We start from the raw sequence: 18,303 nt of genomic DNA on the forward strand, positions 1-18,303 counted from the left end.
TGTAACTCACTTTGAACTAAAGTGTAAATGTAAGCTAAATTACATAATATTCATAATAACTAGGTGTGCACATCAATTCAAAAGTAAAAAAAAAAGTAAATATGTGGCAACACATTTCTTTTATATTTGGTTTGATTAGGTTTTGGTAAAGTTTTAGCTAACATATGTGTAGACAAATTACATAAGTGAATTTAGACAGACTGTGTACAGGTAGGCGGATGAACTTTACACCTGACCTAGTTCTGGCATAGAAGAAGCATGTGATTAAAGCATGGGCCTCTATGTCAGTGCCTGGCGGCCAGTCATTTTTTGATGTGTAATTACGATGAACCACACACATACGCACACAAAAACACACACACACACACACACACTAAAATCCCACAATCTATTAATAGCAAAAAGTTCAGTGCCATTATTTGTCAACAAACCAAAGGTCCAGTGTCACCCCAATTCAAACATTAATAGAGAACAGCCATGTTGACATTACTGCTGTACCAGGAAAATCTATTTCTCATAAATGACAATAACAATGAAGGTTGAGGTTTATTTGCAGATACTTTGCTATTACCATTTATTTGTAAATACAGGGATAACATCTGTAAATTAAAATACATTCATTTTAATTAAAATTAAGGCTAATATATTAACATATATATCGTGTATTGATTAGCACATTTGTTTGTTGATTGTATGCAAATCAGAAAATAGTCATTAATAAGTATTTAAATACATTTAAATACAATGCAAGTAAAAAAGGGGTATTGTTTTGCTTTTATTTATTTTCAGTGGATCCATCCAAAAGGGCTAAGGATAATGCATACAGTATGCATAAAAAAAAATAGGCTATCAGTATTTTGGTATCGATTCACAAAGGATACCCAACAGTGACACACAGATACTTAGCAAAGATAACTTAACAGGAATACCCCCAAATCAATTCCCTTTATAAGGTAGCATCCTAATATGGTTGTCACAGACAACTACTCACTAACTGCTCTTCATATAAGGCAGAGGAACCATCTTTCAACACTCCGGTTTTAGTGAATGACATTCCAAATGAATCCAACTGGAAATTGAAATGTCATTTAAAAGCCTGATGTGTTTATTATAATTATAAATGTTGGTAATATACCATTGTTGGGAACGGCAGTGACCGTTACTGAATGGCATACATATGCCGTTCCACCTGAACGGCAGTGACCGTTCCACCTGAACGGCAGTTACTGATCCTGAACGGTATGCCGTTTCTGAACGGCATGTGCCATGGTATGTCAGTGGTCGTGGTGTCACATGCCACAGGCCAATAAACGATCTCGGCGCTACTGGAGCTAGTGAACGACAAAAAAAAAAAAAAAAAAAAAAATCAATGAGCAGTTATGTTATTCATGTTAGTCGGACTATGCATACTGCCCAAGTTTTTTGCTTTCTAAAAATTTGTTGAGAAGGAGAGGTTTGGTTTCAGTGACGGTCCTACTTCGTCATTCAGATTGTATATCCACATAGGGTATATAAGTGAAAGCATGGGACATGGACTTTGTCCATGAGAGATATTGGGCATGGACTGCGCATCAAATGCAAATTTGAACAAAACATTGGTGTTCCTACATTTAGCTCTTAAGGTATGTTGATGAAGAGGCCTACCAAAAGCAGAAACTATCTATTTACTCTCAAAGTTCAGACTAGCATTCTGTTTGTTTCACTATTGACCAATAGTCAGTGATACAAGGAAACAGGAGCTCCACTTCAGGGTTATTCCCCAAAACAAAAACAAAAATACTTTGCCCTCTGTGGTAACCCGGCTCAAGGAACAAGAGTCTCTGCTGCTCAAACTGCCAACAAGGCACGTTTATTAATTCCGAAGAACGGAAAAAAGGGGAATCACCCGTCAATGCAAACGATACAAATAAAGAGTCTGGGCTCCGTGAGCCACTGGGGATGCTGTGGTCGTGTCTCACACGCTGTCCCGGTATCCAGGAGAGGGGGTCCTTCCGTGGTCTCCTGTGGTCTTCTCTAGACCGGGTCCTGGGGCAAAGGGCAAAGGTCCATGCGGGTAGGGAATCTCGCTCCGCTCTCTGCTCCTGCATGGGTCACATACCTCCTGTCTTTTAGACTACATCTCAGCTTCTCTTTATAGCCCTCACCTGGGTCTGATTGGCCTGGTACACAGGTGTCTCCCGTTGGCGTTGAGTGGGACCTTGCCAATGCGACCCTTGGCGCCCTCTGGGGGAAAAGGGTGGTAGACAGCTCGTATTACCTGCCCTCTGGGCTTCCAGGCCCGCCGTGTCGGGGCCGGGTTGCCACACCTCACAAACCAAGCCTAGCCCATTCAAGCATGGCACTTACCGCAGGGCTTGCGTTTTGCAGGAAAAGGCGTGTTGCGTTAAATTCAGTTTAACCGATTCTTACAAAAAAGTTCAAACAGTAGCGTTAATAGATAGAGCCATGCTTTGAATCAGGTTTAGGCCCTGCATCCAACAGGCATCATGAAACGACAATGTAGGCATGAAGCCATCGTCCATATTCCACAGATATGGCAAACAATAATAATACATAACATCTATAAAGCGCCCTTCAGGACACAAAAGGCTGTGCTCGGTTGAATATTGAAACGGGCCAAGGATGCAGAACTGAGGACAGGGCTGTCTGCTGAGGGCCCTTATCTGCTCCGTCTGTCTTTAATCTCGAGGCAATTTAGTAGTTAACGTTGTTAGACTAGCTGCTGCAACTGGCTGCACATGATCTGGGCCCTGGTGAAGCTCAGCTCCAATTATCAAACTAAGAGGCGCATGCATTTTATTTAGCCACTCAAATGAGTATACCACATTTTATGCGTTCCACGCCAGAGAATTCGCTCATGTCAACCTGCACCCCTGGTTCAAATGATGCTATATTGTAGGGGTCTTGTGCATGAGACCCCTACAATATAGCACAGACATGAACAACATAGCAACTACATTAACAGGTTTTCTGTCCACCTTGCCCAGTCTTGTTCATAATTCTGTTTGTTTTACTGTGTTGCGGTGACTGCGACAGGATGCCTTGTATGCTGCGGAGACTGTGAATGAATGCCGGGAAACCCCTGACGGTTAACCGGCCATAGACACCATTATTTTTTCTTAAATGACTTAAAATGTTTGCTTGTATTCCTATCTATTTCAATTATGGCACCATTGCACTCTATGCTATTCCATGCTAATTAAGGGATTTTTTTTTGCCCCTGGGGGATACAATAAATATATGGAATTTTAAGCCTTTTGAGACTGTAACTGTGATGATGGGCTACATAAATAAAATGCAGTTGAATTTAATGAATATGAACATGCACGGACACATGCACACACACACACACACACACACACACACACACACACACACACACACACACACACACACACACACACACACACACACACACACACACACACACACACACACACACAGCCCTACAATCATGTGGATATCAGTTTGTAAATCATTTGTGTTATATATTCTGAAAAACATTAAGGGTTTTATCATGGATATAAATGTCATCCATGAATCTAATCTTTGGGTTTTAATACTACAAGAGCCTGGCTCTCTTGCAATATGTATCGCTCATATTTCTGCATGGAGTCTGATAAGCCCATTAAGATATTGTGGACAGGTGACAGTTATGTATTTGATTAGGTGCTAGGGGGAATTTGATTTGGAAGAGGGTGGACATTCCTTAAATCCCACAATATTTGGGATGATAAACTAAGGGTTCAGGGTTCAAATCCCTGTACGGGCTTAATCTATTTGAACACAGATAGAATACCTGATGCCTAACATCAAGAAAGAATGCCTGACTTGATTCTGACCTCTAGTAGGAATAGGTTACAAGAGGGGAACATGTGGGCAAGTTTGATACGAAACCAACTGAGGAAACTAAGCGGAGCCTTTTGATCCAATTGAGACATTGGTAACACGTGCTTCCTGCATCTTAAAAAGACCAACGCTAACTAGAAAATGCATTTCCTGCAGAAAATGTGGTGGGTCCTGTAGAACAAAGTGAGGTTCAAAATATGTTTTAGTAAATACACATGGTATAAGATGTAAAGGAATGTTAAATGGCTTAAATCAAGTGAAGGGATTTGAACAGAGTCTAAATGGAGTAAACAATGTAAACATGTACACCATTTAAAAAATAATAATGGTTAGAAACAAATAAAGTCAAGAGTTAAACAAATAGCTAGTGATCAAGTTTAAATGGTATTGTCTGCAACGGTTTGCTGTTGTGATAGCCAGCTTGGGCTAAAGCTCATCTAGAAAGTTCTCATGCTCTAGCAGGCTCAACGTAAGTCAATGAGACCAAGATACACAAAGCAGGTATGAAATTAATCTTTGATTCTGAAAACAGTATAAAATATATTGAAAACCAAGTTACGAAGTCTGAAGTAGTTGACTTCCATTGTAAAAATAGTATATTAAACATAGGATATCTTAATATGAGTCTAAAATTGAAATGAAGTCTCTAGGTGGAAAAATTGTAGAAGGAGTAGGGTCCCAACGTTTGAAAATACAGAAATACTATAGATTTTTGGGGAAGTACACCTATGATTATTACATCAACAAAATCAACACTAACTGTACACACAATTAAATAATGCACCTTTAGATTGTGGCCTACTTTCCTGATATTTTTCTACAACTGAACCTTCCAAATGTTAATTAGTGATTAAATTGCAAACATAATTAGCTGTTGCATTAATGTTGTTCTTGTCTTTGTATCTGTTGTTGTATTTCATTCTATAGTTACTACATGTACTTCATGTGTTAGAATTTAAGATTTTTTACACACATTGTTCACTTGTTCAGACGTCTTCTATATATAATAATAGTATTATAATATTATTGGATTATGACCAATAATACATTACAATCTGTGTAATTATTATCTAACAATAATTACACAAAATTGACAATATGTTTAAACATAAGAAAATTCCCCATCACACCCACAAAAATATCTCTCGCTTGTATATTATGTCTGTGAAAGACTGTGAAAGACTGTATAAGGCAGACATAATCATCACTACTGTCTCGTTTTTTTGTGTTCTGTAAAAGAGCGCTATCACGTGCAAAGGTAGTGATTGGGCGGGCTTAAATTGACGTAGGCAGAGCCCTCGCCCAATCCGCGCATCTGTTGTGCGGCTTCCCATTCGTCCATAAACACTGTGACCGTACGTCGCAGGCTTCAGTCAGGCACGGCGGGCAGCAGACTGAGTAAGTGAGGCCGAGGTTCAATATCACTCGTTACAGGGGCTCGATTAGAGGCGTTCAAACGTATGCACAAGCTGCAATGGAAATTAGTTTTTGAGACAAAAAAAGATACAGAAACATGCCAGCAGCCTTACCCGTCATCCCCTAGGAAGTGTCTTCTGTCAGGGGAGCCTGTATGCTAGGTAGCTAGGCTAGCTAGGTCTTATTGGTAACAGTCATTGAGTAACAGCTTGGGGGGGCGTGGGTTGCTTCAGTGCGATAGTCTCCTCTTGTCCAAGCTGGGGTCGTCTGGACGGTTCCTGAATATGATACACCATGAGTCAGAGGGACACCGTGGTTCATCTCTTCGCAGGAGGGTGAGTTCGCATCCCAGTAATGTCTCCCAGTAGCCTAGTTAGCTTGCGCTGCTTTGTGATGCGCCGCATCGCCTCGCTTCGCTTGACGTCGATTCCCAGTTTGGCTCAATGCAAAATGTGCATGTGTCATTTACTTTGAGTCATTGGTGTTCATTTAATGCAATAAATTGAATGTTGTGAAACCCGAAACATACGTGAACCCTGCTAATGGAGGCTGATATGCATGTACAACAACCACAGGTGTAGAGAAATGCCCCACGTTAAATGTGCCTCGAATTGCTTGACTTAAATGCTGAAATGAAATGTTTAAATATAGTGACAAGGCACATGGTGACTATGTACTATGTAAAGTGTAAGATGTCAAACTTGTCATTTAGCTTTTGATTTCAATGACACTTGCATACCTAACCGATTGTGATAAGCTCATCGTGATATTGGTTTATTGCAGTATTCAGCCTTCAAAGAAAATGTACAGTGAGCCTGGCAAGGCTGTCACTGAAGGATAGGACAAGTTTGTACACGATTAAACTGTTATACAGAGTTATTGCAATATCGATAAAGACCAGTCGTGCATAACTGACTGATGCAACATCACATCCGTTGTTTCTATTGGAGACGGAATGCACGCTTGTCTATGCATTGTAGCCCATCTGTGCTTGTCTATGCAGTCTCTTTGTAGAGATATATTCAACGTGTTTGCAGTCAGGCAAAATCCAGACGAGTGCCCAATGTTCACAGAATCAATTTGTTTTGCATTTATAATATGTTATTAGCACCTATGCCAAAAGTAATAAACGTCGTACCAATATCTTTGGAGTTTGGTACAGTATTTCAGATACAGAAGGAGCTATTGTAAGCAAATCCAGTGTCCTCTGTAGACATGAGCGCACTTTCTCTGCAGAATGTTAAATCTCAAAATTTTGTCCCAGGCATGCTGGCCTGCTAGCAAAATCCGTTGACGGAGCTTATCTGTTACCGCTGCCGTCTCTATTTGTAATGATTGAAAATTAACCCCAAACAAGTGGCACAGTACTGTGACTGTTGATAAGTGGTAGACACACGATGTCCTGCCAAACAGAGTAGTTTATCTTTTTTTCAGATGACCTCAGTCTAGAGTATATTCTGTACAACGAGGAACTTTTGAATTCGTAGTAGACTTTCCTTTTTTGTAAGCTTGGGTTTATCAAGAGTGGTTTTGAAATAAAAGTCTGGCACATTATCCAGTCAAGAATGTGCCAGTCAGGTAACTAATTTCCCATTTGTAATGAACACATGCAAAAAATGAATGTGCATGGCATGCTCCCGACACTATTGCTCGCCCATATTTCTACATTGTGTTGGGTTGCCCAGTATATCAAAAACATTATACAAATATGCAATCACAGAATTAGGGATTTTACTGAAGAGGTCTGCTCTCTCTGTGTTGCCTTTTCCGTGTATTGCAACAGAGGTATGAAGGTATTGTTGTAGCAAAAGTCTTTAGCACCTGTAACTGCAGAGTGCAGAATTTGAATGTGTACACTAAAGTCAAAGTAAATTTGAAGTCGTATATATTTATTTTGCATGTGTACTCTAAAGTCACAAATGTGTAACAGTATTTGAAGTCGTAAATATTTTCTACCATTGTAAACACAAAATACGCAAATCTGTTGCAGCAGGTGCACAAATCCTTTTGCTACAATCATTGCAGCGCAGTTGGTGCAAAACACATTCGCACAATCGTGTTTCATAATCTGAGAACATGCCCAACATGGGTGCATTCGTAAACCCAAATTTGAACTAATGCATCAGAAGTTGCACATCTGAAAAATTCTCACAAATAAAATGATAAAGAACGCTATGTTGATTCGGCATTTTAATGAGCGAGCACAAGTCCATCGTTACAACTGCTCGAATCTGCTCCTGCAAGTCTCAGCCATGGACCTATAAAGATCGCAGCATACTCTTTGCGTGGGATAGGTTCCTTTCTGGAGAAGTGAAGAGGGCGTCCTACTGAACGGAGGTGGGTATCCTACATTATGTTAATTGAAATGACTTGGTTCAAGTGAATTCCCCCCAAAGTATTGCATTAATGCCGCAAATGTGCTCAATGGACAAGCATGAGTACCACTAGCCTATCTATCTGGTGATCGCGTAGCAAATTGTCATTTTACCGGTTCAAACCAGCGCTTAAAATATTTTCAAATCATTTGGGCGATGGGGGGATTTCAAACAATTTTTTTAATCTTTTTTTGGGCAACTTCACACAGGCGGCGAAGCATCAAAGACATTTCTGAACTCGTGTTATGGCGACCATTAAAATACATTGAAGGACATTTGCGGCATGTTAATGCAATACTTTGGGGAGAATTCACTTGAACAAAGTCATTTCATTAACATAATGTAGGATACCCACCTCCGTTCAGTAGGACGCCCTCATCACTTCTCCAGAAAGGTACGTATCCCGCGCAAAGAGTATGCTGCGATCTTTATAGGTCCATGGCTGGCACGCGGTGGGTCCCAGTGTAATCTGAGAAATGCATCCCTGCCGGCGACTTTCATTGGATTAGGAAATTATGGGCGGAACTATTTTGTCCCGCCCACGGACGCTCTGGCATCTACGAATACTTTTGCTACACATTTACTACCTAGACGTGTTGCAAAAAAACCCACAGCTGAGACTTGCAGGAGCAGATTCGAGCAGTTGTAACGATGGTATTGTGCTCGCTCATTAAAATGCTGAATCAACATAGCGTTCTTTATCATTTTATTTGTGAGGACATTTTTCACACAACTTCTGATGCATTAGTTCAAATTTGGGTTTACAAATGCACACATTTTGGGCATGTTCTCAGATTATGAAACACGGGTGTGCGAATGTGTTTTGCACCAACTGCGCTGCAATGATTGTAGCAAAAGGATTTGTACACCTGTAACACCGATTTTCGTACTCGTAGACCCTATTTTGTGTTTACAATGGTAGAAAAAATATTTATGACTTCAAATGTACTGTTGCACATTTGTGACTGTAGAGTACACGCAAAATAAATATATACAACCTCAAATTTACTGTGACTTTAGTGTACGCATTCAAATTCTGCAGTTACAGGTGCTAAAGAATTTTGCTACAATAATACCTATACAGAGGGGCCAATCCTAGGCAATCAGGTTAACATGAACAAAACCTTTACCTTTCTCTTGCTTGATACAGTAATTACACAATTACACAATCTTTAAACGCTTACGACTACACCAAGGTTTTGTAAACAATTGATCATTTGACAGCAGTTGTCAATGATGTCCCTTTTTCTATGGCAGTTAAACAGTTTATTTTGAAACTCCTGACCTAAAGATTGTACAATTATCATGCAGGCCTGCTATATTGAACGTTGATTATTGCATGGAATGTGGTCGTCGCCATGCAACAAGGTCATTTCTACCTCTGTTCCAGGTCTGGAGGTACAGTAGGAGCCATATTGACCTGTCCGCTGGAAGTGGTGAAGACGCGTCTGCAGTCCTCCTCCGTCACCCTCTATGTGTCTGAGGTGCAGCTGAGCACTGCCAATGGGGCGAGTGTGGCCCGCATGTCACCGCCGGGTCCCTTGCACTGCCTCAAGTAGGTCTCTGTTTAATTACATTTCAAGCTGCTATCGGTAAGATTCAAGAGTTTTAATGAAAGATGGTGGTAAAGCGTACAAGAGAGCAGGATTTTGAGACTAAACCCAAACAACTTGCCCTCCCTCTCTGCTCCCTTTGTTTTCCACTATTGCTAAATGTAATATTCACCCAACTGTGACTGACAGACGAGATAGATTCCCTGAGCCAATCACAGAAGAGATGCCCTGATTGGTCAGAAATTAGCCGGGAGTGGTCTGAACCTGACATTGGCTCATACAGAGGCAGGCGCATTTGACTCAAAACAGATATTTCACCAAGCATTTCCCTCACTTGAAGCTGACGGATGGCTATGCCATTTATAACAAATTTCACTCTAATAATAACTCTTGAATCTGGCCTACATCTTTTTAAACCATTAAACAATGGTTTGCTTCCTCCCTACGCACATTTGTCAGGGCTCTCTGGGCTATTATACGTTGACAACGTAATATACATGCTTATAGTGTCCATGAGCGTTGAGTGTTGGGTATGTTTATGAGTGGTAGAAGCTCTGTTGTGCGGCCACATGTATGTACTCTACGGCAGCGTCGAAAAGGTTTAGCTAAAGGATGTCATTGCCATGGTTGCTCATGCTGACAGCCTCTCTCTGTAATCAGACTCTACAACGCCAGCTTGAGGGTGCCGGTTCTGCACTGACCAAAGAGACGCCAATCCTTTAGGTTTCACTATGCATCCCGCTGGCCTTCAGTTTTGGTCTTTTACTTTTACGTGTGAAAAAGAATGCCGCAGTCAGTTAGGCGATCCTAGCAACATAAACCTGCACCCTCCCTCTGGTCTTTTGGGCAAAGTGTATCAAACTGGTCCAACACGTTGCACTGGGTTACGCAATAATATATACAACGCCGCCTTTTCAATCCCATTCAAAAAGCTTTTTGGCACTACTATTGTTTTGAACAGTATTACCGATTCATTATTTATCTTTATTTTTTTTACTTCATGAAAGTATGTTTTCTTTACCTACGAGAGTTTTGCACTTTGTTATTGTACAATAATAAAAAAATATTTGTTAAAAAAAAATAATTATATATAGATCTTTTTATACATTGGTAGTAAAGGCGGGGCCCTACTGTTGTAAAGGCGGCCAACTTAACCATACAGTGCTGGGGGAGACGCTGCAAAGGATGCCATTTTGAAAGTATTGAGGGCCAAAGAATTTGAATTCCTTTCCCTGGGCAGATGGGTGTTTCAGGCCATGCATTGTATTTCTGTGTATTCAGGTTGATCTTGGAGAAAGAAGGACCTCGCTCGCTGTTTCGGGGTTTGGGACCCAACCTGGTGGGCGTTGCCCCATCCAGGTAAGAGTGTAAAAAGTGTCAAGAATGTGTAAGACTGTTTTTGTTCAAAAGCCCTTTCTGTTCATAATTACAATGATGAGGACAAAATAGATAATCTTCGGAATTGCCACTCCAATTTTGCTTGTGTCAATCCAGATCATTTGATATGAGGTTCTGTTATCACATCACACTAGGGTTGGATGGCTAGTGGAGAAGTTGAATGGGTTTATTCTCTACGTACTATACTTACTTACTACTACTTTTCCATTGTTCAGGCATTTCTTTGATTGATGACAACACTGACATCAGGACGATGTTGGAAACATTTGACAGTTGTTCAAAATCCTGCCAAAGATGTGCCCAATATCTGATCATATTTGTTACATTTAAGCATTCAAAGTTATTTTTAAAATCCTTATATCACCTACCCTTCCCTACATTTAAAAAAAAAAAATGTTAACCTTTATTTAACCAGGAGAAGTCTGCTTGAGATTAAATTTTTTTTACAAGAGAGTCCTGGCCAAGACAGGCAGCAGCACAGTTTCACAGTTACAGACAATAATTTGAAAACAACAGGCGGCATATAAATAGAGTCACAGTCAGAACATCATCAAACAAAGCAGGTACAGACAGAAGAGCACGCTTCAAAACATCATTAAGAAGGGATCCCTCATCATGCTTTTAAATTGGACTACAGGACTTGCCAGCACTCCAAAGTCTCGGTAGACATTTAGAGTAATGCATGGACCTCGGGGAAAGTCATTCATGCATGCTTATTAATGGAATCCATTTACCTTGAAAGGCCAGCAATGCCCTCAATGCTGTGTAGGACACTTTTATACTGTTACATCTTGTACACAAATGGGGTTCTGAATTACATCTGCTTAGCGGATCGAAGCAGGGAACATAACATTGACGCTCACTCTCATGGAATAGTAAAGGGTCTGAGTGGAAAGTGTCAGTGTTGCTCACCTGCCATGCAAAATTTCTGCTAATGCTATTTTTCCTCCAGATGATAATGTCGGCAACGTTGTGCCTAATGATGCTGGGTGGTGACTAATGCTATATTGAGCTAGTGCTGGCACTAGGCATGTGTCGAGTGTTTGCGTTCTGGGCTAATGAATGCTGACACAGGGACTATGCAGTGTAAACACGTGCTGGTGTTCCCTTAAAGAGCCAGTGAGCCCATTGTTTCAGATGGAATTTGAACACCATGTGATTTAAAAAAAAAAAAAAAAAAGCCTTTTGGAAATAAGTGTAAAAAAAAGCCCTACTTTCTCACGGACATCGCAGTCGACCGCTGCCCAGACAAAGCTCTACACGTCCACACAAACTGCGGCGCCCGTGCCCTTTGGTCGTGACTCGTGACGTCAGTCTACCTCGAAAAGGTAGTTTGACGTCACGAAAAGAACGCCACCTTCGTTCAGCAGAGTAGAACGTTCACATAGTGTTTTGGGGAGAATGGCAAAACATCTAACTTGGGAACTTATTTCAGTAACGGTGATCAAATGCATTGATCACTATGTTGCCAATCATATACGACAAATGACCACGTTCAAAACTGGTTTGGGTTCACTTGCTCTTTAAATTTAAAATGAACACTGAAATACATAGAGGAAACCACCAAGTTGAGAACCTCTCCTTTCTTAAAGAGACTAAGCTTTAAATGGTGATACGTGTTTGTCAGAAACATGTTGAACTTGAACCTATTTACAAACTTCTTAAAAGAGGGCAGGGGCTCAGGACGCAAGAGTTTCATCTGCTTAAGCCAGATCAGCATCTGTGTATCTCCCTGCTTGTGTCAATCACATCAGTTACAACCAGTCTGCCCTCCTACTTCACTCTTACCCATTGTCCTATTTGGGAATACAATCTCCAAAGGGATTGGACAAAGGGAATTTGATGCTTTGCTCTTCTAGGGTCTGTTGAAATGTTTCAGCTTTTAGCTTGTTACAGTGATAATACGGTTGTCATGTTGTTAAGTAGCGGCATGACGAGTGATGGTGGGTGGCTTGTTTATTTAGATGTACATAAATAGTCTCAGTCTAATTAGCCATCGTACTACAGAACGTAGCATGCATCTGTAAACATGTTTCTAATGTCTCACTTTTATGTGTAATTACATCCGTTTCTTACAGAGCCATTTACTTCGCTGCGTACTCCAGCGCCAAAGAGAGGCTGAATGGAGTCCTGGAGCCAGACTCCACGCAGGTGCACATGGTATCGGCTGGCCTGGCAGGTAATCAACTTCATGACGTGTTGTAATTTGCATTTAAGCCGGTGTAAAGTTTATTGGTCCTACATCATCCACACCCTGTAGCTATTTAATATCCAGCCATGTTCCTGAGAACTAGCAGCTGTTGAACTACTGTGTGAACTACACCCATACACAGTATATATGGAAACAAATCTCAAATCGATTATATTGATTGATTGCTGCCGGCTTTCTGCAATGTTCTGCACTCAATTGTAGCAAAAACCTCCATAGTTCAGTCCAGAAACCTATACTCATGATGGGAGTGCATGTCACTGAGACAGCTTGACCACGTGTTTGGTGTCGTGCACCACAACACAAATCCTAGCAGCCGCCACCACCATCATGTTTTCCTAAACTAACGTCTCCCCCTAGGGGCCAACCCTATTCGCTGCAGGCTCACAGGGAGACCTGATTATGGGTGCTCCCGAGTTAGCTGTAATCCTGAGCCTGATTAGGTGATGGGCCAACAAGATACCCAGCCCGTCTGTTTGCCAAAGGCACTCTGATAGTTGATACAGATGGCACGCATACTCTCACTTAAAATGGGCCCCAAACATGATAAACGTTACTAAATTCAGTCTAGCGCAGGCATAGCTTGCACGGGGGCCTATGCTGGCACATACACAGGGATGTGCAAGGGGTTCTGTTTATTGGTTGAAATGAAGGACAAAACCTGTCTTTATTCCACCAACATTTCTTCCACTGTGGGCTTGACTCTGGTGCATTGAATCCTGTGGATGCTGTTTGTACGTTGACAGTGTATTTTCTATAATGAGGGTGGTGATGGTGGGACGGGTGTATCTGGGTACATTGGGGGGCTGTATCTGGGTACGTTGGGGGGGGGGGGGGGCTGTATCTGGGTACGTTGGGGGGGGGGGGGTGTATCTGGGTACGTTGAGGGGCTTGCATGCCGGTCAGTGTGCCACACAACACAAGCCTGTGTCTGTTTTAGGCCTTTGCTCTACCGTAGCTCTTCTCTGGCACAAGGGCACAGAGACCCCTACTCCCCCACTCTCCACCTGGGGTCTCTGTGAGGTGCTGCATCTGTGAGGAGAGTAGCTCGGGTCTGCGTGAGTACTCACCACAGAGCTGTGCTTCTTCTATTTCTTCTTCCTCTTCTCCTTAATCCCCTATCAGTCTTCCTCCTTTCTTTCGTTCTTTCTTTCTTTTGCCACACCAGTTATCAGATGCACAGTGCACGGGTCTTTTCTCTGTCCGTCAGCGGCCATGTCGAATAGTTTTAACTCCTCCTTTTTCTCTCCGAGCTGCCTTACTAGTCTTTACACCAGCTAAACTTCTCCATTTTTAATTCCCTACTGTCCTCCTGGCCAACCAAAGTTCAGGAATGCAGCATAAAGAATATACACACATCTCAGCTATAACAGTTGACCAGTAGGTAAAGTTGTTTCCCGACTGGTAGCTCTTTATTTAAAGACGTTGGTTTTATCTGGGTTTTTTTAGCACTCATGTGGTATATAGTATATAGATTAAAATAGCCCTCATAGTATGGTAACGTGATCCTCTCCCTCCCTGTCCCCAGGCTTCACTGCCATCACCGCCACCAACCCCATCTGGCTCATAAAGACTCGGCTGCAGCTGGACGCCAGGTAGGCTCTGCTGGGGTCATTTTTGTTTATCAGGTACTATCAGTACTTTGTTCAACATGAGACGTTTTGTATTGTCCCAGCCCAAGGCTATGGTTGAAGAAAAGTGGGACAGACGACACACGATAGTATTCAATACTTCAATGGCAAATATTTGAACACTAAAGTTGTCTCTTAACGCGTGCTTTCCTTGACGTCCCTCAGAAACCGCGGGGAGCAGCAGATGAGTGCGTTTGAGTGCATGCGGCGGGTGTACCGTGCCGACGGCCTGCGCGGCTTCTACCGTGGCATGTCTGCGTCCTACGCGGGCATCTCGGAGACTGTGATCCACTTTGTGATCTACGAGAGCATCAAGCGGCGCCTCCAGGAGGCCAAGGCCGCCCACCACATGGAGGACGAGGAGGAGGCGTCCAAGGACGCCTCAGACTTTGTTGGCATGATGCTCGCCGCCGCCACCTCCAAGACCTGCGCCACATCCATCGCCTATCCTCACGGTGAGAGCATCCCGGCTCCCGCTAGAGCAGACGTGACTGATCATTTACAATACTAGCAATACGTGAAAATCATGGAATGGGACACACAAAAACTTTGCAAAGTTCATTTTTTCTTTGGAGATTTATGTAGGATAACGTAAAACATGATTTGGATTTGTGGATTTTCCGATTTATGATTTGAAGCTGATTTGTACCATGGAAATCCCATTGTAGTGAATCACCACGGAGTAGCCCTAATAAGCCCCTGAATCCTTCCCTCCTGTCTCTCGTGTTCCTTCTGCAGAAGTGATTCGCACCCGGCTACGAGAGGAAGGCACCAAGTACCACTCATTCTTCCAGACTCTCACCACGGTGCCCAGGGAGGAGGGCTTCCGTGCGCTGTACCGCGGCCTCACCACCCACCTGGTGCGGCAGATCCCCAACACCGCCATCATGATGTGCACCTACGAGCTGGTGGTCTACCTCCTCAGCGGTTAAACAACAACCTCGACCACCACGACTAGAAAACAAACAAACAGCGCAGTCATTCATCCGTGTTTGTGTAACCCCTGCCCCCTTTCCATTTCGAAGAGTCGGACTGAGGAAAAAGAGTGTGAGAGAGAGGGAACCAACTCCCATATAGAACGGTATGTGAAGAAGCGAGACCCCCTCTTCAGATAGACAGCCTGAGCGCTGGGCTCACCCTGTGTCTTACTGAGGTCAATTGGCTGCTTCATAAATGGGGATGTGTCTTTCTCGGTTCCCATGGGCAGCCTAAAACATTGTGAAGTTGTTGGCCAATGGTGTTGACCCCTGAAAACTTCTTGTTGCTTTTGAAAACGTTATAATTTGACCACCCTTCCTCTCTCTCTCTCTCTCTCTCTCTCTCTCTCTCTCTCTCTCTCTCTCTCTCTCTCTCTCTCTCTCTCTCTCTCTCTCTCTCTCTCTCTCTCTCTCTCTCTCTCTCTCTCTCTCTCTCTCTCTCTCTCTCTCTCTCTCTCTCTCTCTCTCTCTCTCTCTCTCTCTCTCTCTCTCTCTCTCTCTCTCTCTCTCTCTCTCTCTCTCTCTCTCAGGGGTTATAGGGGCCACATTACTGTACCGAAAAGTATATTTAATTACGATAACCGAGCCGAAGACAATAAATTAAGTTAAAAAAACTCCAATACTAATAAAAAATAAGACAAAGTAATCTCATTGCTGGAACTTAGCCGGAATTAAGTATAGTGGCAGGAAACCAAACCAGATATTCTTGCCATCTGATAATTTAGATGCATTCTTTGGCTTTGGGGGCCTTTCAGAATATTTTGTTTTTTTTGTCTGCATGTTGGATTCAGAAACTTGAATGGCCGTTGCAGTGCAGCTGCCCCGCATTGATAATCTGTAAGTGGTCGGGGGACCACTGGTGCAGTCTAGGGGGGGGGGGGGGCCTTCGTGCGTTGTGCTTTCTTGTGTGAACCGAGTAGAAAAGCACAATGGATGGCCGTGATAGGGTTGTGGATGCTCATTCTCCTAGTGTTAAACACAAGGTGAGTTGTGTGTGTGGTCGCTGCTTGGACTCGAGGGAGCCTTTATCGATGAGTGCTAAGCAAACTCCCGGACCGATGGCGAGCTCTGCGGTTCATCCTCAACCCCCCGGGCCCTTAAGATGTGCCAGATGCTTGCCGTGGTCGAGGCGTGTAGGTGTCCCGAAACGTACCCGATGTTTAACGCGTAGTTCTGTGATTATACCTCATCAAATATAGAATAAAGTATCGGTTTAAAAGGCAGTGTTCAGACCTTACCTCTTCACATGGAGTGCGCGTATCACATGGAGTCTGAGATTTGCCGGCAGGCAGCAGTTTCTTAACCAACTGGAATCTAAGAAGGAAAAACAATATCATCATTACTAATAAGCCATTAACTCAAACCATTAACTGACCAATTTGTGAAGCATCCAAAATAGACAATTTAAACTAGTTATTCTATTGGCCACAGGACATGCTTTATAATGATAAAGTATTTCAACAAATGAAGGGTTGTTGTGGCCTTTTTATGCGTTAAGTTAAATGCATAAGCCAGTCTTCCCACACGTCATTTGCTTCTCCATCAAGCTGTCGTCATTATTTATGCACTTTTACATTGCTTCTAGCAGTTGTATGTGTTCTCTATATGTTAATGTTGTATTGTTGTGCCCTTTTTGCAATCCAGGATGGATGACCAGGTCAATCATCTAATTTACTCTTTTGTATGTGTGCGTGCGTCAGGATTTGTGTGTGATGTTACACAACTGAGGCTGAACCCATTCCTTGTTGAGCTGTTTTTATTTTTTGCACCATTGAGGGCCCTCATCATTTGACCTCTCAAATGACGACCTCCCGTAATAAAGAAGCGTCCTATGTGAATACCCTGATCCTTTTCTATGATGCATTTCACTCAAAGCTTATGTTGATGACTTCCAACCGGCAACATGCACCCTCATGCCCAACTCCCCGTCCTTAATATGCAACACACGTGCTACACTTTGTGCCGTCTCACCTGAAGCTATACACGTATCTGCGCCTGCTGCCCAACATATACTATCTAGGCTTGACTAGATTCTAGACTACTAAAATACACTAGTTAAATATGCAAGTGAATATGGCTATGGTCCACGTGACGCAACATTGTTTATTATAATGTTGCTCAGACTCCAGTGCCAGTATCAGCTTGCAACTGTAGGGCAGGACCTAGACTTGGGTGATCCTTTATATGTAAAGGCTATGTTGGGTTGCTTATGCTTTCTGTGGCTCGGGATTACCAACCTCCCTGTTCGATCTAATTGGAATTGTGTTAACCTTAACGAAAATAGCAGCCTGAAGATGGCTCAAATTGGCAATTAAACGTTTGCATTGCGTCACCTTGAGGTGTGTGTGTATGTGCGCGGGTGCGTGTTGGTGTGTGTCTGCGCGTTTGTGTTGGTGCGCTCGTCTCCACGTTGCGTCATGTCTCTTTCAGTGTGTGTATAATTAGTATGCAGTCGTTCTTATTGCCACAAGCAGTGTTTTCATTTGAATGTGAGGTTGGTTTTCTGGCCCCCTTTTTTCCCATGTCATATTCGATGAGTAAGTGTGACTCTGTCTATGCATTCTCATGCCTGTTTTTGGAAAACATTCAATAAAATGGAAAGAATGCACGTATCTCTGTGTTTTTTTCTTTTATTGTTGTTATTAAGAATACGGCCAGTAGATGTCACTATAAGGTTTCTTTATTTTTTTATGTTTTAACATTTTGAAAAAAAAAACCTTGGGAGGTATTGCCTCAGGAGGCAATGCCTCCTGAGTGTCGAGGTGTCCCTGAGCAAGACGCCTCACCCTAACTTGTCCCGACGAGCTGGCTGTTGTATTGCATGGTTGACACCGCCAGTGTGTGAATGCTTGTGTGAATGATAGGCAATAAAGAGCTTTCGGTGGTCAATGGTTA

The 18,303-nt window shown here is 42.6% G+C and overlaps 1 protein-coding gene across 1 annotated transcript; it reads left to right on the forward strand.

Annotated features, from left to right (window-relative positions):
• The first annotated feature begins 5,203 nt into the window (after positions 1–5,203).
• Positions 5,204–18,020, forward strand: LOC132473887 (solute carrier family 25 member 36-A-like). Its single transcript, XM_060074172.1, has 7 exons — positions 5,204–5,600; positions 9,031–9,195; positions 10,475–10,552; positions 12,670–12,770; positions 14,329–14,395; positions 14,597–14,886; positions 15,170–18,020. Exons 1-7 carry the CDS (start codon positions 5,560–5,562, stop codon positions 15,361–15,363), a joined length of 936 nt encoding a protein of 311 aa, XP_059930155.1. The 5' UTR covers positions 5,204–5,559; the 3' UTR covers positions 15,364–18,020.
• The last annotated feature ends 283 nt before the right edge of the window (positions 18,021–18,303 follow it).

Source organism: Gadus macrocephalus, chromosome 16 (assembly GCF_031168955.1).
Source record: "Gadus macrocephalus chromosome 16, ASM3116895v1".
NCBI classification, from domain to species: Eukaryota; Metazoa; Chordata; class Actinopteri; order Gadiformes; family Gadidae; genus Gadus; species Gadus macrocephalus.

What these genes read in the sequence shown, in the direction of transcription:
- LOC132473887 (XM_060074172.1), top strand. Translation starts at nt 5,560, where the DNA reads ATGAGTCAGAGGGACACCGTGGTTCATCTCTTCGCAGGAGG. An exon ending in GTGGGCGTTGCCCCATCCAG is followed by an intron (nt 10,553 to 12,669) that starts GTAAGAGTGTAA and finishes CGTTTCTTACAG; the next exon opens with AGCCATTTACTTCGCTGCGT. An exon ending in CGGCTGCAGCTGGACGCCAG is followed by an intron (nt 14,396 to 14,596) that starts GTAGGCTCTGCT and finishes GACGTCCCTCAG; the next exon opens with AAACCGCGGGGAGCAGCAGA.